The following is a 25,993-nucleotide window of genomic DNA, read 5'->3' on the forward strand; positions in this document are numbered from 1 at the left end:
ATTGTATAGAGGCTGAGACATCACTCACTGGAGCCGACGATGGAACAGCGCTGAACTGGAAAGAGGCTGAGACATCACTCACCAAAGTAGAGGTCAGAAAACCACTTACTGGGGAAAAGGATGGAACAGCACCATTGTTAAGCATAAAAACTCGCAGAGAGCAAACAGTAATTTGCCCCAAATGCAACATGTGTATGAACAAAAAAAACATGTTACGTAACACATATTACGTAAGCACATATTACGTAAGCATTCAGGTGTCCACACTGGATGTCACCTCAAACTTGCACCTGCCAAGCCAGTGCCTGGATCATCTGAATGGGATATTTGCTGTGGTTAAAACCATGCACGGATCAAGTGTGCCGTTTCATGTCAAAAGAAAGATCTGGAGTAACACGCAACAAGTATACTGTGAATCACCTCAATGCCAGTCTAACCATGAATTGGCGCAACGCTAAATTTCATTTCATTTATTTATTTATTTGTTTCAACAGGGACAATGTGCAAAAAACATTAATTAAAGATGCTTTGCACCAGATTTAGCTTAAGCTAGTTTCCATCTGCAGTCCCCGAGCAGGTGAATTACAATACAAAATATACAATATAAAATGTTATAATTAGTCACTCAAATACAACTATCAATTAATTCATTCATCCATTCTCTATTTCAACCATCAATAAAACCTCACTAAAAGTCATATTTACATACATAATTATCTATGCTGGCACAACTGGTTGTTCAATAGCACTTTCCTTATATTGCTAGAAAAATCCTTCAGGTCAAAAGTGAGTTTTAGAGCATTTGGGAGTTTGTTCCATTATTTAATCAAAGGTGGTCAAAGTCTGGCAACATCTCAATCAGTCCCTTTGTCTGTTGAGACCACAGTTGGTGTGCCTACTTTCAAGCATTATGTTTCTGTGTTTGAACCAAAGGTTTCTTATTACTCACATTTAAGAAGAGTGATGGTGGTGTATAATGCTAGAACAAACTCTTGGCATTGCCCTTGCATTCAATCCCGACGTTCGTGTCCACATAAGTACATTGCTAAGTGGCACCTATTTCAAAAGTACCCCAAACTCTTCAGAAGCAAATAGAGCACAGAACCTTGCATTGAAGTGGACCAGACTACTCCAGATAATGATGATGACTTGCCTGATGGTGGTACACACTACCCCTCTAATGGAACAATGCTAAAAAAACATGGTTACATACCTCTATGAACAGAAGATCCCAGACATTCTTCCAAGAGAGCTTTGCTGTCAAGTCCATGACAACGCTTTTCCTAAACTGCTGGTTTCAGATGAGATGTTCTGTACCTTCTCTCATGACAAGAGCCCACTCTCTGACCCGATTCTTATCACTTCAAAAGCTAGAATTGTTACAATGAATGGCATTGTAGAAGGTAATATTAGTAATTTATTAATGACACTAATGGTGTATTTACTGCAATTCTTACTTTTGGAACGTGATTGTATGTTGTCTGATTAAAGTATTTTCTGAAATGTAATATATTTTTCAGACGTATCTACATTTTGCAAGAAGTGCATCAAGTGTGGTGCCATGTACCGATATCAAGAATTTAAAGATCAACTACACAACTTCAATGACCATGTTCTGATAAGTCTCAATTTGTGTCTCTTTTTGAGGAGTTCACTACAGGTAGTTATTGGAAGACTCGCCACCATTGTTGATTTGATTTCTATGCTATACTTTAATATTTTATTTACGGTCATTTAGACCCATTCTGCAGTGAGTCGAGTTATTGACAGTCTGGAGAATCTTAACCATGTGAAGTATCCTTCGTCAGACACATGTATTCATGCATACCTACATTTTGAGGCCCTCTGTGACAACACATACAACTTCTCGTGTGCTTCATGTGGTGACCATCCACCTGTTGTTATTATGGATCTACATAAGAAAGGAGTTTTTTCCATGGCTGGTAACTTTTGCAAATGTGACATACTTGACAAATATCTAAACCTTTTAGTGCACTTTTTTTATATTTCATTTTGTTTCTTATAGTGAGTGACATTGAAGAGACACCAAAGGATTTCAAAGGAAGGGTAAACATTGAGGCGTTTTGGAACGCAGTGTCCTTGGAGATGATTGGATGGGGATTTGTGTCAAGTACTGTAATTGTGGATTCAATCTCATATTTCTTCATATTTAGTTCTAATTTAATTTTTTTTCAATTTTCAATTCAAATGACAAGTTTTTTTTTTTTTTTTTTTTTAAACTTATATATTTATTTATATTAACCTTGTGTGTTCAAAGGTAATAATCAGAATCCAGAATCCAAGGTACTGCCCTCCTACCATTTCTGGGCAACTTGGATTGGGCACAAAACAAGGTCCTCCAATGAGGTGCTCAACACAGAATTTGGAAAGATTAAGACTCCTAAGGTGTCTGAAGAGTCCCAAGTCTACCATGTTACAGAAGATAGATTGATGGAGGAGTTCATGAACCAAAAGGTATTTGTTTTATATATGTTTTATATATTTTGTTTATAATGTATTTCAAATATGTTTTGTTTAGTTTCACATGCATCTGTTTGGGGGCACATCAAAACATATTCACATATTTTCCTAATCCTACTTTGATCAGGTTGATGTTGTTCGTAAACTGTGCAAGGAATGTGGTCTGGACACGCTTGCATAGTGAAATGCAAACACAGCACAGCTACGACAAGATTTTCCGGAAAATATGGGGTGCATCAGGTCAGTGTTTTGGAAAGTGTAAATATATGCATTTCAAGTCTACATGGTTTGTATTGCTCATCAGTATTGTATTGTATTGCTCCTGATTCGAGCTGAGAGCCCTTGAGAGTCGAGACTATGCAGATTTACTTCTGTCATGGGAACATCTTCCTAATATGTATTTATGATTTTGCGAGAGGTTTGTTTGCACATACAAATGTGACTAGGGCCCGAGAAATTGTTCCCTTTTAGCCTTTTGAGGGAAGATTGTTTGAGCCAACTACGGAAAACATCTCCATGGCTAGAGAGGGCAAGATATTTTCCCATCTGTCATGGCTCAGTGAAAAGAAAGAAACACCAGATGAAAATGGTCTTCCTATTACTGGATCTGCTGACCACTTTGTGTTGTATGTCACGTTTCATGAGTCCAACACCAAAGACCCAAGGGACATCTTGAGGAAGATTTCTCTGGTTCCTGAGCTTGCTGGGAAGATAAATAGCCAAGTTGTGGAACAATTTTTATTTTTTTTCGCAAATGAGGAAAAACAATTATTTCCTGAATAATGCAGCACCAGCAACTAATATATTCCTTCTGAGAAGCATTGTATACCACCACAATCAAAGGACTAACAATGAATTCATCAAAAGAGCCAGAAAGACATTTGTGACTGACACTTAAACACCCAAAACATTTCATGAGTGTGACCTATCACACACTGAAACACAAAACACAAAATATATCTTGGAATTTATTACATTTCAAACAAATATAAAGCATGTGTTACTACTCTTTTGAATCATAATTTGTTGACTTTGTTCATAGGTTCTCAACAAACAGATTCAAAAGCCGCAACAAATTCAAAAACTGGTCTAAACAAACAGGCCAGCCTAAGCTTAAGCCACACCCATGATGGAAAGGGTATGTATAAAATTATTTATTGGTATATATCCATTTTATATTAATTATTTTAATAATTATATTTTTGTTCCTGCACCATTAGACAAAAACAAACATGATACTTAAAAAGTGGAGACCAAGTATGTTTATAAGTATGTATTAAAGTATAAATATTTTTAGACCACACATATATGCAGAATTGGGTTCTTTACAAATGTTTTGGTATCTGAAAAACTTATGTACAAGGTTAAATTGTTTGTTTATAAAAAGTAAAATCATCATGTTCCTCAATTGTAATTGAGTACTAGATGATATGCATCAAGTATGTATTAATTAATGTACACTGATAAATGTATACTCAATCAAATGAGTTAATGTCTTGAACATTTATCTAATTTCAGAAACAGAACCTGAACGCCAATGTGGTGAGCACTGTCAAGAGTTGATTCGACCAGTAAACCTCAAGCCTTCTCGATCATGCTGGACTCTGGGACATCTTCCTCTTCAGGAGCAGTTGGTACACGTGAACTTTATATCAAACCTCTTTTGATATTTATCTTACAATCTTTGTTTTGTATTATTTTGTCATGCATAATTTTAGGGTTTTCTTTCAAAAATTTCAGATAAACTATGTTCTGGATCAGAGTAAGCCTGGGAATGAGCTGATTGTGAAAGATGGAGTAACATGCCTTGCATCACCAGATGAGACTTTCAAACCCTCGGCCTGAAAAAAGAATTGGAATCCACGGTCGCTACCACACAATGAGTACTTGCAGCAAATTCATTTATATATTCATATATAAATAATATATTTTATTTATAGGTCAGAAATGGATGTTTTAGGATCCTCAGAGAGATTCTACAGTTGCAGGTTCGATGTTATATTTAATGTAAATTTGGAGGGGGGAAAAATACATTTCAAGGCATTTGTCTGATTGGAATGATTGACATTTTGCAGGGAAAAGACGTTTTCATCGTTGATCTCTATGTTCCTCCAACTTGGCTTCTACCCATTAATCAATCTCCCCTTTTCCAGTTTTCCGGTAAGAAACAGTTCGTGAAATCAGACTGTGAATGTCAGTTTGCAGCTTTATTGGGACACAGGTTTTGCACTGAGTCCTGTTTGCTCTAGCAACTATGTACTGTATGTTGTCTGTAAGTAGATGTAAGGATGACATGTAAGGATTTCAGTTACATCATCAAAAGTGTTGACCAGTATTTAACCACCTTCATCCTTTTAGCACATGACAGTACAATTGTTTTGCCTCTTGTAATTAGGTGAATTCGCACATGAAAGATGCCTTGATTATTCCATTGTGGGCCCCTGGGCACTACACACTGTGTGTAAGTTATGCAAGTTCATATTGTGTATATTACAAGATAAACATGGTTTTAATATGTTATTGGCCTGTGTTTCATATCAACACATTAATCCATATACAATGAAATAATATTAAAATGTTAATCTTATATTTTGAATTCTAACAATGTAATGTTTGGTTAGCATTCATTAAACTTTCCAATGCAAAGCATAGATCTGTTTACCATGTCCCATGCAGCTTTTTCACAAGCTTTTGGCCTATGACCGTTGAGGTTCTTTTCTCTCTTATGCTGGTTAGTCTGACCGGGTTCACCAGTATGAATTTGTTCACCACTATCTGTGCAAGCCCTCCTCTCCTCTATGACAGGGGTGCTGATATCCTGCGAGCTGTGGTTTGCTTCCTGTCGCTAGATTTCATTCGACTGACTTGACTGACTTCGTAAGAAGTACTGATCAATGTGAGGCCCTTGTCCCTTCTCCTTCAAGCATTTCATTTTCCCTTGATGAACCTTCAAACCCCTGACCCACGACAACCGTCTGGATTGAGCCGAGTAGGGGACATCTCTAGGGCCTTCAAGTGGGCACCTTCCATCCTCAATGTTTCGTCGACTAGCCCACGACACCTCAAGAGGGCTCAACAGTGACTCTGGCGTCCCAGAGTCACCCCCCTCCGTCCCCCACTCAACTCAGCCCAGCTTACTGACCCCTACAGAGACCTAATCGCGATCACGCGCAACCCAACCATACGCGCCAACCCGTTTGATAATGGCTGTCGAGCCCCACTGGTGCGTTATAAAGCAGTTTCAATGGCAAACGGTTCCGTATGGCATACCACCTACTGCAAACCACAATCAATTGTTTTATTTCTGTATTGGCCTTGAATCAACACTTGTACTATTATAAGTAAAAGTTAAATATTATATTTGTTAAATATAAACATGTTCATTATGTATCATACTGTACATCTGTTCTTGTTTTAGGTGTGGTGAATGTCAAAAAACTGCCTCGGTAAGGGTTAGACCGCTAGGGGGCGCCATCTGCCCAAATATATCTGCGTCTCATTTCACGTTAAAGGGTGCCATGTGCGTTGGATATTTACGCTTTTGCAAAAACGTCCCATATTATGGCAAGCCGTTTTAGCTTAAATTGTATCCAGCCTTACTCGTCATAATTTCATTCTTACTAGTAACAATTCAATTAGAGAGCTCTACAATTCAATTCTTACTAGTAACAATTAAAATTGTAGAGCTCTCTAATTCATTTATTACTAGTAAGAATTACAATTAGCCTTTCGCCGAGCCCCGCCCCCCTTAGTTACTGCTGCTACCTCCGTCCAACAAATGGTCAAACACGGGCAGCGCGACAGATTGCCATGACGGCAAAGGGTATTCCCGTGCGTGTCAGTGACCTTTTTTGGAGTAATACCTCCGCGATATCAAGCAAGATCGAAGCAAAAGGGGTTACGGTATGCGGTGGAGGGATTTATTTCAAATATAAAATTAAGAAATGAATGAGACACGACTACTATTGATGCTAATGCTTACCAGTCTCAAGAAAAATCAGAAAAACCCCATGACCATGCTAAGTTACCTCAAATGCAACCAGCACAGCCTTGAAGATTTTATAAACTGGTTCAGTGGCTAATTGTTTGGAGTTCGAAATATATAACTTGCGCTGCATATTTATTCATTTTTCCTCCGATACAGGATACAGGAGTACACGTTCGCTTTAACAAGCAGGTTGTTCATTACCACAGCAACCGATTGCGTGTCATGCTCATGCTGAATGCGATTTTCGTGTTTAAAAAGTAACTAACGTTATGCATAAGAGACGGAAAGAGGCAGAGAACCATACGTTATTTAAGGTTATTTATATTTGTTACGATATTGATATATGAACTGATGTTGTCATGTAAGCTTCATGCTTTCCCCGTTGCGAACGTCCTCTAAACTGTAGTCTACGGTGCTGCACTGCTAACTTAGCTGACTGCTGCTCATTTTCCCAGATAATATCATGGTATGTTAACAACAACCCTTTAGAAAATGTACAGTAAGTCCTTTGTGGATCCTCTTGATCTGCTTTCTCCGTGCTTCTTTGACTAATCTCAGTCGCACGCACGCTGCACGCGAGACGAGTTAACCATGTTCGACACATTTAACTGGAATTGGGGCGTCCACACTGTTTAATACATCTTAGGCACCGCTCGCGTTGTGTTTTGGGCTTTGGAAAGGGAAAAAACACAACTTCTCCAGACAATCTCTCGGGGTATCATGTGTCCGATTTACTAACGCCGTGGGCGCACCGCTTACTGTTTGACGGAACAGCTCACACAGTAACGGTTGCTATGATGTGTGATTGGACAATGGCCATTTTGTGGGAGGGGCCGGCGAAAGGTCAATTACAGAGCTCTCTAATTCAATTATTACTAGTAACAATTGCAATTAGAGAGCTTTCTAAATGAATTTTTACTAGTCATATGTCTCCATTGACTTCCATTCATTTTTAATTAGAGAGCTCTACAATTAAATTGTTACTAGTAAGAATTACAATTAGAGAGCTCTACAACTCTGCAATTGAGCTCTGCAATTGCTAGAGCTCTGCAATTGCATTCTTACTAGTAAAAACTGAATTGTAGAGCTCTCTAATTATAATTGTTACTAGTAATAATTGGATTAGAGAGCTCTCTAATTGTAATTCTTACTAGTAATAATTGGATTAGAGAGCTCTCTAATTGTTATTCTTACTAGTAAGAATTCAGTTGTAGAGCTCTCTAATTGTAATTCTTACTAGTAACAATTTAATTGTAGAGCTCTCTAATTAAAAATGAATGGAAGTCAATGGAGACATATGACTAGTAAAAATTCATTTAAAGAGCTCTCTAATTGCAATTGTTACTAGTAATAATTGAATTAGAGAGCTTTGTAATTGTAATTCTTACTAGTAATAAATGAATTAGAGAGCTCTACAATTTTAATTGTTACTAGTAAGAATTGAATTGTAGAGCTCTCTAATTGAATTGTTACTAGTAAGAATGAAATTATGACGAGTAAAGCTGGGTACAATTTAAGCTAAAACGGCTTGCCATATTAGAGAGCTCTACAATTCAGTTTTTACTAGTAAGAATGCAATTACAGAGCTCTCTAATTCAATTACAGAGCTCTGCAATTATACATATCTTTAATTCGTTTTTTTACTAGTAAAAATTTAATTAGAGAGCTCTGCAATTGCATTCTTAGTAAAAACTGAATTGTAGAGCTCTCTAATTATAACGGTTACTAGTAATAATTGGATTAGAGAGCTCTCTAATTGTAATTCTTACTAGTAATAATTGAATTAGAGAGCTCTCTAATTGTTATTCTTACTAGTAAGAATTCAGTTGTAGAGCTCTCTAATTGTAATTCTTACTAGTAACAATTTAATTGTAGAGCTCTCTAATTAAAAATGAATGGAAGTCAATGGAGACATATGACTAGTAAAAATTCATTTAGAGAGCTCTCTAATTGCAATTGTTACTAGTAATAATTGAATTAGAGAGCTCTGTAATTGTAATTCTTACTAGTAATAAATGAATTAGAGAGCTCTACAATTTTAATTGTTACTAGTAAGAATTGAATTGTAGAGCTCTCTAATTGTAATTGTTACTAGTAAGAATGAAATTATGACGAGTAAAGCTGGGTACAATTTAAGCTAAAACGGCTTGCCATACTATATGGCGCTTTGGGATGAGAACGGGCTCCAGGAGGATATAAAGATGGGATAGGCTACAATAACAAGAGTGTCTTCTGAGTGACGGTCCACCACCAGGCTAAATATAGGCTCTTTAAAACTACACAAAATGTGTAAATGTAATTGAAATAAACAGACAGCCCAATTCCCTATTTTGTGGGTTTTGGAAGATGTGATAACAGTTGAAATTGTTGTCGTAAAGGCAAGAGCAACACACCGCTAATCCAAATGTAGATTTTTTTTCTTTAAATGACACTTCTAGGCTAGTTATTAACTCTCTAGACTTTTAAGGATTAGTGCTTTATTTTTAGAATCGTGTAAAAAAAATCCCTTATTTTGGGGATGGAATCCGGGAAAACTCCCTTATTTTCAATGTTCAATGTTGACAGCTATGCAGTAACGTCACTCTCCAACCCACCTCTTCTAAATCACACCAACGGTGTCGTTTGTTTGTGCTCGGTTTGTGCCGTTGAAAGAAACATTGCAACTACGATCGCTCTTAAACATAAAAAAAAAAAACTTTTTAAGCAGTTACATAACTCTCCACCCCATTTGATCTAAATCGTTGCAAAACTGTGACGTTTGTTTGTGCTCAATTTGTACCGGTTTGTGCCGTTAAGAACGTTATGTATTTTTCCCCTCCTTAGAAATAGAACATTGGATTCGGGACAGTGACGTCACTCCACCCCATCTCGTCTAAATCGCCCCAAAACGGTGCCTTTTGTTTGTGCTCGATTTGTGCTGTTTTGTGCGGTAGAAATAACCATAATAAATTATAAAATTCTTCAAACATCACAAAATCTTTGGAGGAGTAGTGATGAGTGACGTCACGCAAGCAAGCCGCGCTCTCCATCTCATCTACAAACCTGTCCGGTGCGTTTGTGCTTGCACAGGGCCACGAGTCCGCGGCTGCTGTCATTGTTCTTTTCTTCTTTAGATACGAAAATGTTTTAGTCTATAGATTTGTGCTAGATATTGACATTTGGTCTTTATAAAATCACCAATGCACTATGAAATGTAATGTAGCCTATACTGTCAATACCCAGTACCTCAAGGCTACGTGACTGATGCTTTAATTTTGTCCAATAATAAAAATATAAATATTAAAAAAAAAAAAAAAAGTTGTGTTGGCCTACTGTCTTAAGTTTTCTGAATACTGAAGGCTTCAGTTTACAGACAAGTCTTTCTGTCTCTTAAAAACATTTGTTTACCCTAAGCAGGGCCGGATAAGGCCACTTGACCATCATAAGGGCACTTGTGGCAGTGCCTAGGGGCACCAACCATTCACAACCACTAGGGGGGCACCACATGACAAGCTTAAAAAATATTTTTCCTAAATTGCTGTTATTAACTTGAAATTCTTGAAAGACCATACATAACTCATTAATGACCACTAATTTAACAATAATAACAATAATAATAAAATATAAATAAATAACGATTAAATGACCACTATCGCTCCCCCCTCTCCAATCTGTCAGAGTTGAGTTGGTCCACAACAGGTACGCTGTGTCATTCATTTTTTAACGGCTACAGAAAATGAATCTCAAACGTGGACAGACGTCAATTGAGTGGTTTTGTAAAAAGAAAGTTACAGAAAGACAAGGACGCTAGACGTTTAGCTACAATTCAAAATGTTCCAGGGATCGAAAGTTTTGGTATGAGAACATCACAGGAATTGCGATCCCTATGGCAAGCCGTTTTAGCTTAAATTGTACCCAGCCTTACTCGTCATTATTGCATTTTTACCAGTAAGAATTCAATTAGAGAGCTTTACAATTTAATTCCTACTAGTAGCAATTACAATTATAGAGCTCTCAAATTAAATTCTTACTAATAACAATTACGATTAGAGAGCTCTTTAATTCGATTTTTACTAGTAAGAATTGCAGAGCTCTTTAATTGAATTCCAGAGCTCTGCAATTGCATTCTTACTAGTAAGAATTACATTAGAGAGCTCTCTAAATCAGTTTTTACTAGTAAGAATTACATTAAGAGAGCTCTTTAATGCGATTATTACTGGTAAAAACTGATTTAGAGAGCTCTATAAATTCAATTCTTACTAGTAAGAATGCAATTGCAGAGCTCTGGAATTCAATTCGAGAGCTCTTTAATGCAATTGTTACTAGTAACAATTCAATTAGAGAGCTCTACAATTCAATTCTTACTAGTAGCAATTACAATTAGAGAGCTCTCTAACTCAATTCGTAGTGAAAATAAAATTTCAGAGCTCTCTAATTCAAGTATTACTAGTAACAAATACAATTGAAAGGCTCTCCAATTCAATTCTTACTAGTAACAATTACAATTAGAGAGCTCAATAAATTAATTTTTACTAGTCATATGTCTCCATTGACTTCTATTCATTTTTAATTACAGAGCTCTCAAATTGAATTGTTACTAGTAAGAATTACAATTAGAGAGCTCTACAATTGAATTGTTAGAATTACAATTAGAGAGCTCTCTAATCCAATTATGACTAGTGACAATTGCAATTAGAGAGCTCTCTAATTAAATTCTTACTAGTAAGAATTCAATTTGAGAGCTCTCTAATTGAATTCCTACTAGTAAGAATTACAATTAGAGAGCTCTTGAATTGAATTAAAGAGCTCTTCAATTGCATTCTTACTAGTAGCAATTCATTTAGAGAGCTCTCTAATGCAATTGTTACTAGTAAGAATTAATATTATTGAGCTCTCTAATTCAATTCTTACTAGTAACAACTCAATTGCAGAGCTCTTTAATTCAATTAGAGAGCTCTCGAATTGAATTCTTACTAGTAACAATTATAATTAGAGAGCTCTCTAATTCAGTTTTTACTAGTAAGAATGCAATTACAGAGCTCTTTAATTTAATTACAGAGCTCTGCAATTATACATATCTTTAATTCGTTTTTTTACTAGTAAAAATTAAATTAGAGAGCTCTGCAATTGCATTCTTACTAGTAAAAACTGAATTAGAGAGCTCTCTAATTATAATTGTTACTAGTAATAATTGGATTAGAGAGCTCTCTAATTGTAATTCTTACTAGTAATAATTGAATTAGAGAGCTCTCTAATTGTTATTCTTACTAGTAACAATTCAATTGTAGAGCTCTCTAATTGTAATTCTTAATAGTAATAATTGAAGGAGGCGGTAAGAATTGTGGAGACGGTAACAAAGAAAAGGACTTTGGGCATGTAATTGCTTGCGCAAAATCAAGGAAGAAGCAGTTCTGCTAAACTTAATACATGAAAACCTTTTAACAGATTTAGTGTCTCTTATTTGTTCCCCACTAAATAATGTTTTTTTCCCACTAAATGTTCAGATTTTATACAAATATTGTGCACTTATGATTATTTTAGACTAAATTTTACTGCTGAGTTACCCACTAATCTAGTTTATAATAGATTTTTTTTGTCATTTATGATCATATTTATTGATTGATTTTTTATTTGTTGTTTTTCTTTATAATGAAGTTGTCTGTATTAAGTAAATTATGTTTAACACAAAATAGTCATTATCAGTTCAACACAGAGTAATAGAAATTGAGCTGGTATTGGATCGGTATAATTCGATAGCCTACGGAGGCCATAATATATTTGACTCATGACTGAAGTTAAGTTTCTCCATGCAGCTCTGCCCAGGCTGGCAAAAAACACATCTCAAAATGCATCAGATTGATGCTTTAAAATATGGAATATTTAAAATTTTCTTGCGGGGGAGCATGCCCCCGGACCCCCCTAAAACCTTCTCACTTTTTTCACCCTGACCCATATTCATGCCTGTAAAGGTAAGAAAGATACATGATAGATGTATTATTATTTACGTTAGGCAAATGTGAATTGACGCTGTCAATTAATTGATGTACATTTTGAATTGACATATTTAAATATAGGGGGCCTTTTGAGGTAAAGTGCCCATGGGCACCACCCTGTCTTAATACGGCCCTGCATGAATGTGAGAAGATATCTGCGTGAAAATTCAAATATGCAATTTACACTTTAAACACCAGGTGGCAGTCTTGGCGTAAAATTGTCAGTTCTCACCTTTATCACAATAGTTCAAGTTCAAGTTGGTTTATTTCTTGAGCACATTTAAAAATGGCTGCAGTCTGACCAAAGTGCTGTATAGTAATCAATGCACAGAAATTAAGCAAAAAAACAAAAACAAAAACAAAAAAACAGTTAAGAGCAAAAAATTCACTGAATAAAAAAACAGACAAAATTACATATTCCAAAGAGAAAAGATGAGTTTTAAGACAAGATCTGAATAGATAATACACCTTACAACGTAGAAGATAAAGATTTAGAAATAAAAAGAATTAGAAAAGTAAAGTTATGACAAAAGATGGTGACTTACCAAAGCCTGACCTTAACGTTTTAAAATATAGTTCTTCTGAAAGCTTAAAGTTTGAGGGTTTTACAGAGAGCCAGTCAGGCACATTTTGTAAATGTGAAATCTTATTTATCTAGATTTTTACAGAGTGAAATTGTGACCTGCCGTAAAACTTCAAACAGTAGGCTAAAATTGGGTTACATACATGGCCCTTGCTGGATCAGATGGCATTCCACACAATTTTTAAGTTAATACTGAAAGTTGTCCATCCACCCAAGCTTTCGGAAATAGAGGCAAGTGGGAATGGCTGACAGAACCAGTACAAAATAATAGACATTTCAAGCTGTTTTCAACTGGTTTAGCTCAGTTCCACTGGTGCTCTTGCTTTAATCCCTTGCCAGGAAATTCCATTGATCTGAAAAGAACATGGGTCCTTCCAGGAACAAAACAGCCTACGTTCAAGCTGCATGCAGTCAAATGATATAACCATTAAGGTAACCATTAAGAAAACCATTAAGGTCCCATGCACACACAAGTGGTAGGATTTCCCAACAGTATGAGGAGAAGAGGATGAAGCAGGGACCCAACCCATACCTAACCAGGATGTCCGCTTGGACAATACCTTACACTTGTAAACAATGTGTGAGAAGAAGGGAAGATGCAGGGTTCCTGGGTGCACAGAAACACCCAAAATGATGTGATAAAAGTATAACAACTGCTTTTTGAAGTTTCACACAGAGTGAAATCTCAGTGAAGTACATGATACATGACATGAAACAAATCTATGCCTATATCAAAATATCAGTGTGTTTTAAGTGTTTTCCCCTTTTTAGTCTACTTAATAATTTCTTGGCATTTTTGAAAGAGAATTGTGATTTTGTTTTGCTCTCTGAACATTATCATATGCCCATTGTTGTACAACGTTTAGAACTTTTTGTCTGTTCACAACACATTAACTCATCTGCTTACTAATTATAGGCTTACAGTTACAGTATTTATAGGCCAATGATTTACCACATAACAATAATCCCCAGTTACTGCTAGCTATCATAAAATTACACTTACTTTTAGGTTTAAAAATTAATTTCCAACAACAAATGTTTTAGCAAGATATATTTATTTTAGAAATATCTGAAATATTTTCAAATTATTGTGACCCTATTCTATAGAGCTGTTTGGTGAGCATTTGCACATCATGGACATATTTGCATGACTTTCTCATTTTTACAGATGGAGAATAAACCTGTGACATGTAAGTTATGCACTGAAGAAAACACCATGTCTCAAATCCACAAAATATATGTGCTGTCTGCCATAGTGGATTTGATCCATGATCGACCATAGGGTTGCTTAAGAATAGCGAAGCTTGCACATCCAATCTTGATTCATTGAACCAATATGCAGGATGAACTTAAATTGTAGGCCCTGACATGGAACCGCTTTAGCCTCGACTGAATTGTTAGGTTTAATTCAAGTCACTGTAATCCCCAATAAGATTTTGGACTGTAGTCCCCAATTTTCTAAGCAGATGGAACAGGCCTCAACCTACATGTTTTGTTTAATCCAGTCCCCATTTTAGTAGACAATGTGAGTTTTCTGATACTAAATGACATGAATTTACGTGATTCCCATGTTCCATTTTGTCGAGTCAAGGTAACTATGTATCAGCCATAGACTGTAAAGCTATCAAAGTTTTAAATGTAGCTTGTTTCATAAGCCTGTTTTGTTGAAATAGCCTAACGCTATCCGCCGACAGAGGACGCTGTTTTACCTGGCTCACAATCTCGGAAAAAAAAAAAAAAAAAACTGGCTCTGGGAATTCAATCACACTTTGTAGATGCGAGATTAAAGTACGAGTGAGAGCAGCAGAGAAGCTTGCGATCATCCGTTTTTGCTGTTACAGTTTTTTAACAGAAAATAGAGGGATCGAGGCACGTCATCTTGCATGAACGAACGTGACTGTGACAGTGATCCGCTGCAACGTGGAGCGTCTCCAAACTGAGGTTTGGTCTCAGGTCTATGAGAATAAACAGCGTTGTTTTGGAGTGAAGGATCAACTAAAAATCGCGAATGTTTTGCCGCAATCAGACAGCGAGAGCGACTGTCGCTCGGGGCTCCGCGCTGGAGATGGAGATCCGACGTGGAAAGTTCAGACAAAGTGTTTTCATGGAGACCCCGCAGGTAAAGAAACTCCGGTGATCACTTACTGTGTCCAGAGGCTCAGCTGGACTCTATGTGTTGGGTGTACTGTCGGCCGTTTACTTTTCCTAAATATTAACATTTACGAACACCAATTAGCTAATATGTTGCTTGTATCCATCGATAAAGGAGTCATTTATAGCCCAAAGGTAACGGTATTCAATCAGAGTACAGTCAGAATAAATGAAGCAGTGCCTGAGTAAAGTTCTGTTTTGTCCGGCTTATTGTGGGGCTTTAAGTAAAAATGTTTGTTTAAGAAAATTTGTTTTAAGTTATCATTGATATTAAAAACATTTGTCAGTGTGGCGTAACCAAAACATAGGAGGCCATTTTATACTACACTTTAAACCTGACCTCTTGACTGATTGAAGTTTAAATAATATTAAATTCAAAACAATAAATCTAAAAAACAAACAATTTTTTTTTTACCTTTAATGATTTGATAGGTACGTCACCATATAATTAAAATTGACTATTCTTATTTTATGTAGGCTATTGTTGCATTAATTTCCTATCCCCCTTTCAACAGCATCTCTTCTATGATGTGTTTACTGGCATGAGGGTGGGATCAAACTGTCACTAACATGACATCACTAAACAATCCAATGAAATTCCAATGGACAAAATCAAGTTCTAGCCTACATTTTGTTTACAGTAGTTCGATAAGCTGTTTCACTTTGATATATTGTACATCACAATAGGGAATAAAAGATTTTAGGGAGTCTTTTCCCAATAGGGAATGCATTTTTTTTTTTCAAAAATGTGTGAAGCAAACATATTATATTAACAAAAACTTGACATGTTTTATACTAGATATTTCTCCTTTTTATAATTTTGTGATACTTTTTTGTCATTGACCCCCAGTATCTTATCAAACACTGCAGTATCCCTTCTTCCATGGGGAAAGGGCTAAATGGCATCTGTATATGATTATCCCAGAGTAGGTTGAGTTAAAAGAGAACTCTGTCTAACCCCTAATTATTTTTATACGTAGCCTGCTGTGGTGAGATGGAAAGACGCATGGTTGGTTCAGAATGTGGCTGTTGGATGTGAGTGGCAGCTCTGGACTGCTGTGCCTGAATTCCTTGTTTGACTTGGGAGTTGGGACCTTACTTAGTCTTCATTCTGCTGTGGTGACTATATGTTTACATTTTAGTTGTGCAGGAGGTTTTAAATCCTTGTTGATTTGACATTCAGGGATCTTAAATCTTAGGCAGATCTTGTCCTGAATGATCAGAAAAAGTCACATGGACTGTGTCAGCTTTTTTATTCATTGGTTGTTTATAGTTATAGCAGTGGTTCTCAAGTGGCCTCAAAATAACATTTTTAAACTAAGATATAAACATTAAAATGATCTAAAACATAATCTATAATCTAAATCGTATACCTACACTCTAAAAATGCTGGGTTGTTTGGGTCAAATATGGACAAACACAAACGCTGGGTTAAAAATGTAATGAAAAAATGTAACCCAGTGCCTGGGTTTGTCTATATTTGACCCAAAGTTGGGTTAAAACAACCCAGCATTTTTTTAGAGTGTATGGTCAATTTATTTATAATAAATGTACTGTTTATTCTGTTAGCCAAGCTCTAAAATATTTTATAGTGAAAAAATTGTGTACAAATTATAATTTTGTATAAAAAGAGTGGGGACCCTGCAGAATATTCAGCTCCTAAAAATGTTGGAATTCTGAAATTTAATTTAAATTATTGTAGTTACTTTTTAATGTAAATAAACTGTGAATAACCATTAAAATATATTTTCAGAAAAATAAAAATTGGAAATCTGTTGATTGGAAATCAATGAGGCCTAATGAAACTCCTTTTAAAGAGATCTTTTTACCTTTGCATACACACTCATAGATGGTTGATCTGATTGAACTTTGCAATATCTTGCCCCAGTTTGCTGTAATACTGCAGCAGGCTGTGTCAAAGCTCAGGTGAAGCAATTATACTGACCGATAGATGGAAGGAAGATTGCTGGATCAGTTAAGTAGACTTAAAGCAGTAATAGAAAAATTGGCTCATAGATTTTGTGTAATGCCTTTGTTATGCCAAGTCTCCAACAAACATTAAACCTTTGCAGTGCACTTTTTTAATTGTCAAAACTGATGCAAAAGGCATCTTTCTTGGGTTATTTTATATCAATTTAATCACACTGTCATTTTTAGATTTGCCTAGTTTGCATTTTTTTTTTTTTGGTTTGCTTACAACATGGTCCATTAAAACCACAGCAAGGGATTCTGCCACATTTAGATTTCCCTGAATGAATGAAGTTAAAAGTGATGTAGGCTACATACCACCAGACACACCCTTCCATCCACACTTTCTTTAACAGAACTCTGCTTAATTCATTCTGTACTGGATTCTCCAAGATGATTGCTCTCTTTAAAAAATATATTTTATATAAGTAAGTTATATTATATTATATAAATACACATGCATATATATTCAAAAATACATGTTTTTGAAAAAAATAAATTGAAAAAAAAAAATACATGACATGTTGTCATACATATAAAACAGTGCATTTTTTGATTATTTGATGAATAAAAAGTTCAAAAGAACAGCATTTATTTGAAATGGAATCTTGTGTAAGTTGTAAGCCAAACCAAACTTTTGAAAGGCATGTGTTTTTATTAATACTTTTAATCAGCAAGGATGCATTAACTGTAAATGCATCTATAATGTTACAATATATATATATTTATTTTCAAATAAATGCTGTTCTTGTGAACTTTCTATTAATCAAAGTATTCCTGATAAAACACACACCACAATATCCACAGAAATATTAAGCAGCACAACTGTTTTCAACATCTATAATAATAGTAAAGGCATCAACTCATCCTATTATAATGATTAGAAGGATCATGTGACACTGAAGACTGGAGTAATTCAGAAATTCAGCTTTGCCATCACAGGAATACATAAAATAGTACCTCACAATATCAAATAAATGCAGCCTTTGTAAGGATAGTATACGCCTTTCAAAAACAAAACAAAATTCTTACCAACCCCAAACTTTTGCACAGTAGTCTACCAGCTACTATATTAAAATATTCCTTGCTGTGGTTCATGTTAGATGCGTAATAATAGAGATGATTCTTTGTGCACACTTGTATCTTTAGCTGAAGATTCTTAATTCCACTCATATATTTGGCTTTCCTAGGACTTGTAAGGTCACACATTGCACTTATGTGGTGCCTTAGCCATGTTCAGAATGAGGAAGAAAGCTATGAAGGAGTTGATATCTTGAAGAAATGCAAAACTTCCCCTTCAGCATGTTAGCAGCACTACCAGGCCCCAGAGAACAATGGGGAATCTTTCAGCACGGGGGCCCAAACAGGAGCACATGCTTTTGGATTTAAACGAAGGTCTGTGGCAGAAAGCCCTGTTAAGAGGAACCGTAGTAGAGGAGGATAATCATCCACGCTCTGATGTCATAGGTTCCTCGCTCTTAGTTAGTATGCCAGGCTGAACCGTGAGAGCTAAGAAGAGGCGTATTGAGCTTTGCTTGAATTCGGTATATAAAAGAGAGGGGATGGTTTAGTGTCAGTGACAACAGACACTTTTTTTTTTTATCTTTGTTTGCTTTGCTTAGAATTGTTTTTTGAACTGAACCCAAGAAGCATAATTGGCAAAAACCTCTAATAATGAGGACAAACATCCTGTGATTGTGTTGTGAAAGAAAAAATGGTAGAGAGACCATAAGAGGGAGTGTTAGAAACTTTACAACCAAGGCATTCCAGCGAATAATTATTGACGTCAAATGACAATCCCTTTCTATAGTTTTGTTTTGCTGCCTATTATTCACATTTCCATAAACCATGCAGGATTTATATCATGGTTTTATACTTTTTAACTGTGTTTCCTGTATAACTCATAGCCAAATTTACAGGGTTTAATTACAGTATGATACAAATCCCAAAGATGCATAATTTGATGTTTTAAGGGGTGGGTTACATAGCTTTCCATTGACACATCTCACCCCTCAGACAAACAAGAATATTTCTATAATGACATAAGATTTTAACAGGTGACCGAATACAGTATGTTGCAGTTAATGTCATGTACTAGGTATTTTAGTCTATGCTGTTTTCAGTTGATACAAGAACAACTTCACTAAACATTATTTGTCGGTCGCACACCATGCAGTCATATCAAGCCTTGTGCTTTTTTACTTTTTGAATGCAAACCATTTCTGTTCATTTTGTTATGAAATTCAAACACTATTTCCTGCTCTTTAATGTGGTGTGACAGATCTCTGTAGCCTCCTCAGTTCAAGGATTGCGGCAGAGCGGAGCGGTCATTAAACTGACCGTCTCTTCAGCGTTACTACCAGTTATAGCATTAAATACACATCATGAATGAACATCAGAAGGTATGTTGAAAGATACCGTAAGATATCCTGACCTATACCAACAGACATGGTTCCATGATTTTTTTTTTCTTCTTGAGGAACTGTACCTGCTATCCAAATTAATCTACAGTATATCGAATCTAATTGAATTGAGATTGGAATAGAGTAGAATCACTAATTGTTCATTGAAATCGAATCGTGGAATTTGTGTCAATGGCCATCCTTACCATGTTTATGTACTTTTTTAGAGTGGTAAGTTACTCTAAAAAGTATTTAATAAACATTACTTATACTATAATTACATCTTCAACTGTGTAATTAGATTACTATACTAATTACTCTCTAAAAGTATTGCTTTACTTATTACCAATTACTTTCTAAATCCATTTCTAAATCAACCTTGACGAGTTGTACAATACAAAAGCTGCACTTTTGTTTCTTTCAGATAAACAATACAATTACATAAATTATTCTTCAACTTACCAAAGTGTGTAACGGCAGAAAGTTACATTAAAAACTTACCTATTGTTTTATAAAGAATCCTTGTATAGTCCATTGAGTATTTAATGAAATTACATCAGAAGTAATTTTTTATGAATTAAGAAGAGTAAAATCCCTTACTTTACTTCAACAAAGTCAATGTAATTAGATTACACCAAGTAAATTACTTCTCAAGTAATTGCATACAAAATATTAAGAGCTGCTGTAAAACACTCCTATACAGTAGCTACACATTGCGGATATTGAAAACAGGCACAGTATTTAGTTGACATTGACTTTGCTGATAACCCCCTTAAGTATTGGGATGTTTTTGTCCTAAAAATAAATAGATGTTCACCAACAGTAGGATGTAAAATAGTTCAGGAGGACCCAACACAGGATCTTGTGATCAAGGACATCAAGATCAAGTCCAGTCCACTTTTATCTTATCTCACTTGTGCAGAGCTGACATGGGCATTATTCATACAATTGGACATGTTTTTCCTTGTTAGGCAGATTACTTGTATCTCTGAATTACTTCACAACCACAGAAATCGATGTTTCATTTAATTTCAGAAATTCTCTCTCAGTGGGATCGTTTTGTCTCTTGTTGTGGTGCGTCTTCAATTCAGTTTAAATGGATAGTTCACTTTGAAATTAAATTTTGATATGTTTTAGCTTACCTCAAGGGCATCCAAGATGTAGGTGTCTTTGTTTCCACAGCATTTTCAATTTTGACATTTTTCGGTCAAACCATTGTTGTCTGTCAGTCCTATAATGCAGTTTTAGGGGGTCCACCTCAAAGAGCATGCACAGAGAAGTCAAAATTAAACATGATTTAATGACTCGTGAATGTAAGTACACACTGAGGGCCTAAGACACAAAACAAGCGGTTTATGTGAGAAAACGAACAGTATTTATATAGTTTTTACCTCTTGTTAACAGCCGTCGAACTGATTTAAATCAGATGTCCAACTGAACCGAACTGAACCGTCTCCAGACGTTACGCCGGAAGTGATCTCTCGTGCGTCTACGTCACACATTGTTTACACGGAGATTTCGGATGTTTTACCTTTCACTTAACATAAGACGATTTCGATATATATAAATATGTTTAGTGAAAGGTAAATCTTCCGAAATCTCTGTGTAAACAATGCGCGACGTAGATGCGCGAGAGATCACTTTTGTTTAATGTTTCAAGACATATGTAACTATGTGAATGTGCACTCATAAGTGGTCTGATAAGTTTTGTAGTTGTAATAATGTAATAATGTAGTTTAATGTTAATAATAAAACACGTCACTTGTTAGCAAGACACGTTTAATTCAATCTGTCGTCGCTTCCAAAACGTGCATCAACACCCGGACAGTTAAATGTATGTGCAGACTAATGCTGAAATCATTGCCATATGTTGGGTTTTACTCTGCCTCCAGCAGCTTCTTGCTGCTACAGTCAAAAAACAACAACAACAACAACAAAAAAACAGAACCTAATTTAGATTGATATCTTGAAGAATTAGACTTTTTTTCATTTACAGGCAGGGTTTCATTATCTAAATGATTCTAGCATTACATAATGCTTAACCTTGCTCTTTTTAGAAGGCTGAGTGTTAGCTTGAAGAAACATCTCCCAGACAGAGAGGGATGAGACAGTATAGAGGCCCAGACTTTTGTTAACGTCATTAACTGTTTCTTAATCAACTGGGTTCAGATTAAGGGGATTTACTTCATTCATGCGTACCTGTCTGTCTAGAACAAAGGACGTGAGTCACTCACTCTTTGGCAATGGCATGCCCACACACAGCCCTGAAGTGGTCACTGTTATAACAACAACCACATGGGAGTTACTTGTGTTTGTGTCATAAGAGAGTTAATCCTCAAAGTGGATGCTTTTTCATAAACTCCATCCTCTTAAACATTTTAGTGTGTGAGAGTGTCAGTAAGGAAAATACTTTGAAACTGTATAAAGCATTTCAACTGCAGTAATGCTAAGCTAACCTTTTAAAAAGCTTTTAGTTTGGCACTTGCATATAACTTCATTGAAAGTACAGTATATAAGGGGGCAGTATCTTTTTAAATATAAATCAGATGATATGCTTAATTTATTTTCACAATCAGAGCAGCTTTTTAAGGCACACAAGTTAGAGATTAGAAATCCTTAAAAAAACATATCACAGTTAAAAAAAATAGCAGCACAAATGTTTTCAACATTGATAATAATAAGAAATGTTTCTTGAGCACCAAATAAGCATTTTTCTGTATTTCTGTATTTTGATTTAGTGAATGCATTTGTAGATGATCAATGATTCACAAAGATTTTATGTGGGAGTGAGAGGACAGTGAGTTGATTATTCCCTGACACAAAAACAGCTTCTTCCATTTTGTTCAACTTTGAAAAATAAAAAAATAAATAACCGATAATTATTAGGGTTCATGGAGCTAAAGGCGCACCAGGCTAGAAGATGCATTCGACTTCATTCACACTTTTAAACCACTAAATGGCACAAAAATTCAGCTCAGCTCTTTTCTTAACGACCGCTTTTGATGATGCACGTGGAAATTTGGCTGATCCTTGGAATCCTTTTTAAACAAATTTTTACCTGGAACTTCATTTAGACCCTGGTTCCTATGGTGTAAACACACCGAGTACCACCCCAAAGTTCCTAGTTCCTGTGGAAAGTTCCTGTGGTGGAAACGCTGCTCTTGACAGAGTCAGAATCCACTCCGGAGCTGACTCCAAGGGCTCATAGGGAGTCTCCGTCAAGGCCTCCAGGATGACTGACAGGTCCCAAGTGGGAATTGCAGGGGAGCATGCTGGTCTCAGGTGCTTAATCCCACGCATAAAAACTGTGACTAACCTCAGTTTAGCCTGGGGGATCTCATCCGACTCTCTATGAGCGGCAATAGCAGCAATGCATACTCTCAGAGTAGGAGCGGCCGCTCCAAAGGCAAACCTCTCCTGTAGGAATTCCAGCAGTGAACCCACTGGGCAGCTGACTGGGTCCCTATCGTGTGCCGAAAACCATGACTCACAAACCCCTCCACTTGGAGAAATACAGTCTTCTAGTGGAAAGGGCTCTCGCACTCGAAAACCACACTCCAGCTGGTCAGAGAGGCATCCATCGTAATCAATTGGCGACGGAAAACTGCACCCATGCCGAGGCCCTTTCCGAAGGAAGAGAGGGTCCCTCCAAATTGAAAGGGTGCGGAAGTAAACGCGCAACACCTTCAACAGTCGAAGAGCCTGTTGAAGAGCAATTGACGCCCTGACACGTAATGGGAGGTACCACTACCTAGATCAGTATTACAGGGTCTGCCTGCTCCTGAGGAAAACAAAGTGCCTCCGAGGATGCGAGCGGCAGGTATCAAACGTGTTGGAGGCGAGGGGAGAAAGCTTAACGCATTTCCTTCCTCCTGCGCCAGTTTGAACGAGGTTGAATAGGAACTGCACTTCAAAACACGCTGGGTGGCAAAAGTGGCAGGGTTAGGGAAGGAGAGCAAGTGAGAGGTGGGCAGAAACGCTAGCGCGGTCTGTCCCAACCTTGTAAATCGGGGGAAGCTCTCCTTTTTCTGACCTGAGGGTCAGGAATGATGTGAAACTGGCGATCCAAACCGTAGCTGGTGGGGGATGAGCCGAGTCACTCCTCCTAGCGGTGAAATCCATCCTATGAGAAGGACGTTCTCTGGGTTGAGATGGGGAGGGATTAGAAGATTCCCTAACCGTCCTGGGCATAAACAGCCTGAAGGCAGCCGACTGGGATTTTCCGGCCCGAAACTTGTCAACTACAGTGTTGACTGCCTCCTCAAACAGTCCAGACTGAGCCACTGGGGTGTCCAGAAGGAAAACCTTTTTTTGTCGCAGATCTCTGTGAGATTGAGCAATAGGTGGCACTCTTCAGCAACTGCCCCCGCCCTTTTCCCCGCCAGCGACCTCATAGGCGTCTTGAGCTGAAGCGGTATAACAAAAGCTCTAACGAAGTTCTTTGACAGGTTCTGGCATAACTCCGGATCCTTCATCCATCTCCTTCAAAACATCTGCCTATTAGGCTTGGAGGATGGCCATAGTATGTAGGGCCATGCCTGCCTGACCAGCTGCCATGTAGGACTTTCCGATAAGGGTGGAAGTAGTCCTGCACACGCTTTTAGAAGGAAGGAGGGGGCGAGATTTCCTCGACGAAGCAGACGCCGGAGAAAGGTGGTTAGCCAACGTGTCCTTGACCGCTGGTATGGCAGAATAGCCCTGATCCTCAGAACCAACAAGGTTGGTGAAGTCGATTGCTGCCGCATTTGTCAGATGAGCAGAAAAAGCCTGTTTCGAGGATCTGGAGATCTACAGTAGTAATGCAGATCACTGAAAAAGGGCAGCTTTCTCCACTCTGGCCTAGAATTAGGGCCACTTACAAATCTTTCGTCGAGTTTAGACGATTGTGACTCTCGGGGCTTGTCAGTCGATAGCGAGCTTCTCTGTAGCGTTAGAAAGCACTTCAATAAGCTCTGTGTAGGCCGCAGCTCCTGACCGCTAGGCGGGAGAACGTCAGAAGCTAAAGCACACTGAAAAACAATTTGGAGAAGGATTTTCTTGAAAAAATCTTGGAAAGTATTCTTACTCAGAAAAGGCTAGTGAATTTACAAAGATTTACTAAGTAAACCTAAACATAATTATCAGTACCTTTAATTAGAAATCTTTAAGTTAAGTTTACTTGGAAATTCCCAGTATATTTTATTGACTCTTTGTTTTTTAAATTTTACTTGATTTTTACACCGTAAATTATTCAATATTTGTTTATTGGTCAATTTAGTTACGTTTGCAGAGACTGTCTGCAGTCCTGGTGGTTAAAGAGCTAATGTTAAGTTTGCTAAGAATGCTGATGCTAATCCAATATTTTTAGAAAAACGAGACCTAAACGCTTAGTATGGCCGCTTTGCGAAGTCAGAGAAATCTGAGGAGCAGATGGTGCGTGCGTGACGGAACTGAAAGAGAACAGTGCTGCTTAATATTTTTGTGAAAACTATTTTTTTCAGGATTTATTTAGCTTATACTGAAAAAACAACATTGGTTTGAAAACAACTGAACTGCACATTCACTGTTCTAAAAATGTAGTTGATAGTGTCACACTACAGTTAGTTGGTTATTCCCCAACATTGCTGAGTGTTCATGGGTCTGTGAATCTAGGAAATGATCTGAGGAAACAGTGAAATTGTAAACAGTTTGAGGTTCTCATTGTTTTTTACCCTGTGGACTCGATGGAATCTGCCCTTTCGCCCGTCTTTCTATTCGTCCGTGAAACTCAGTCCGACTATATGTGGGTTGAGCACAGCATTGTGGTTGTGCTATAAAAGCGATGACGAGCACATCTGTCTCACACAGACACCACTGTACGTCACTGCTGGATGCGGTCCAAACCATTACATACCTGTATGTGTAATAGTGTTCACATCACAGAGCTGGCTCACTAAAACAACACTATTCATCTGTGCAAAACACTCTTGTAGTATTGACTCAGCCTGCTAAAGTATGTAACACACAGATGTCATATGAACAAAGACCTTGTGTCAATACTGTTCTAACATGCTCAGTGTGACTTCAGACACCAAACTGGCACCCATGAACTTCTGACGTTTCCCTCACAATGCCCTTAGCAGCTAAAAATAGCATTAATCCTCATATTACCCACCCTGATCTGTTGAGCTTTAATGCTGGCTGTACTCCTAAGCCAGTATTTGAGTATTTTTGTTCCACAATGACAAGATTAAAATGTCTCTTTTCTGGAACTCTCTTAGATAATCCTTCAGTCAGTTGCGGCCACCAGGGCCATTCCTAGGCTGGACTGTGATAGTGAGCGTTCAATGATCTTCAATCTTAATTTATTTCTGGCCCTGAATCCCTTTAAAGCAGAGTCAGCAATTGTCAGTTGCTTTGCGTGTCCTCACACTTTGAGAATGTCTGGTATTTGTTAACATTTATTAACTAGTTTTGTGCCCCGGCACTG

General features: G+C 37.0%; 2 protein-coding genes across 3 annotated transcripts in view; both read left to right on the forward strand.

The window, feature by feature from the left end:
• Window positions 1-2,655: 2,655 nt before the first annotated feature.
• Window positions 2,656-5,876, forward strand: LOC148981705 (uncharacterized). 2 transcript variants are annotated; one of them, XM_089130158.1, is made up of 7 exons: window positions 2,656-2,721; window positions 3,524-3,619; window positions 4,000-4,115; window positions 4,222-4,346; window positions 4,422-4,469; window positions 4,557-4,641; window positions 4,877-5,876. In XM_089130158.1, exons 1-4 carry the CDS (start codon window positions 2,667-2,669, stop codon window positions 4,324-4,326), a joined length of 372 nt encoding a protein of 123 aa, XP_088986284.1. In that variant the 5' UTR covers window positions 2,656-2,666; the 3' UTR covers window positions 4,327-4,346; window positions 4,422-4,469; window positions 4,557-4,641; window positions 4,877-5,876. The 2 variants fall into 2 exon arrangements, with proteins under 2 accessions (XP_088986284.1, XP_088986283.1); XM_089130157.1 differs by having other exon boundaries at window positions 4,222-4,469.
• An 8,918-nt stretch (window positions 5,877-14,794) lies between these two features.
• rtkna (rhotekin a) overlaps window positions 14,795-25,993 on the forward strand; it is a 75,358-nt gene continuing 64,159 nt past the window's right edge. Inside the window, exon 1 of the mRNA XM_089130159.1 lies at window positions 14,795-15,143. Within this exon, the coding sequence (XP_088986285.1) occupies window positions 15,033-15,143 (111 nt within the window). The 5' untranslated portion in view covers window positions 14,795-15,032. The remainder of the gene's footprint in view (window positions 15,144-25,993) is intronic.

Source organism: Pimephales promelas, chromosome 4 (genome assembly GCF_988280905.1).
Source record: "Pimephales promelas chromosome 4, fPimPro1.hap1.1, whole genome shotgun sequence".
In the NCBI taxonomy this organism is placed as follows: domain Eukaryota; kingdom Metazoa; phylum Chordata; class Actinopteri; order Cypriniformes; family Leuciscidae; genus Pimephales; species Pimephales promelas.

What these genes read in the sequence shown, in the direction of transcription:
- LOC148981705 (XM_089130157.1), top strand. Translation starts at nt 2,667, where the DNA reads ATGCAAACACAGCACAGCTACGACAAGATTTTCCGGAAAATATGGGGT. An exon ending in CCACACCCATGATGGAAAGG is followed by an intron (nt 3,620 to 3,999) that starts GTATGTATAAAA and finishes ATCTAATTTCAG; the next exon opens with AAACAGAACCTGAACGCCAA. An exon ending in TTCCTCTTCAGGAGCAGTTG is followed by an intron (nt 4,116 to 4,221) that starts GTACACGTGAAC and finishes CAAAAATTTCAG; the next exon opens with ATAAACTATGTTCTGGATCA.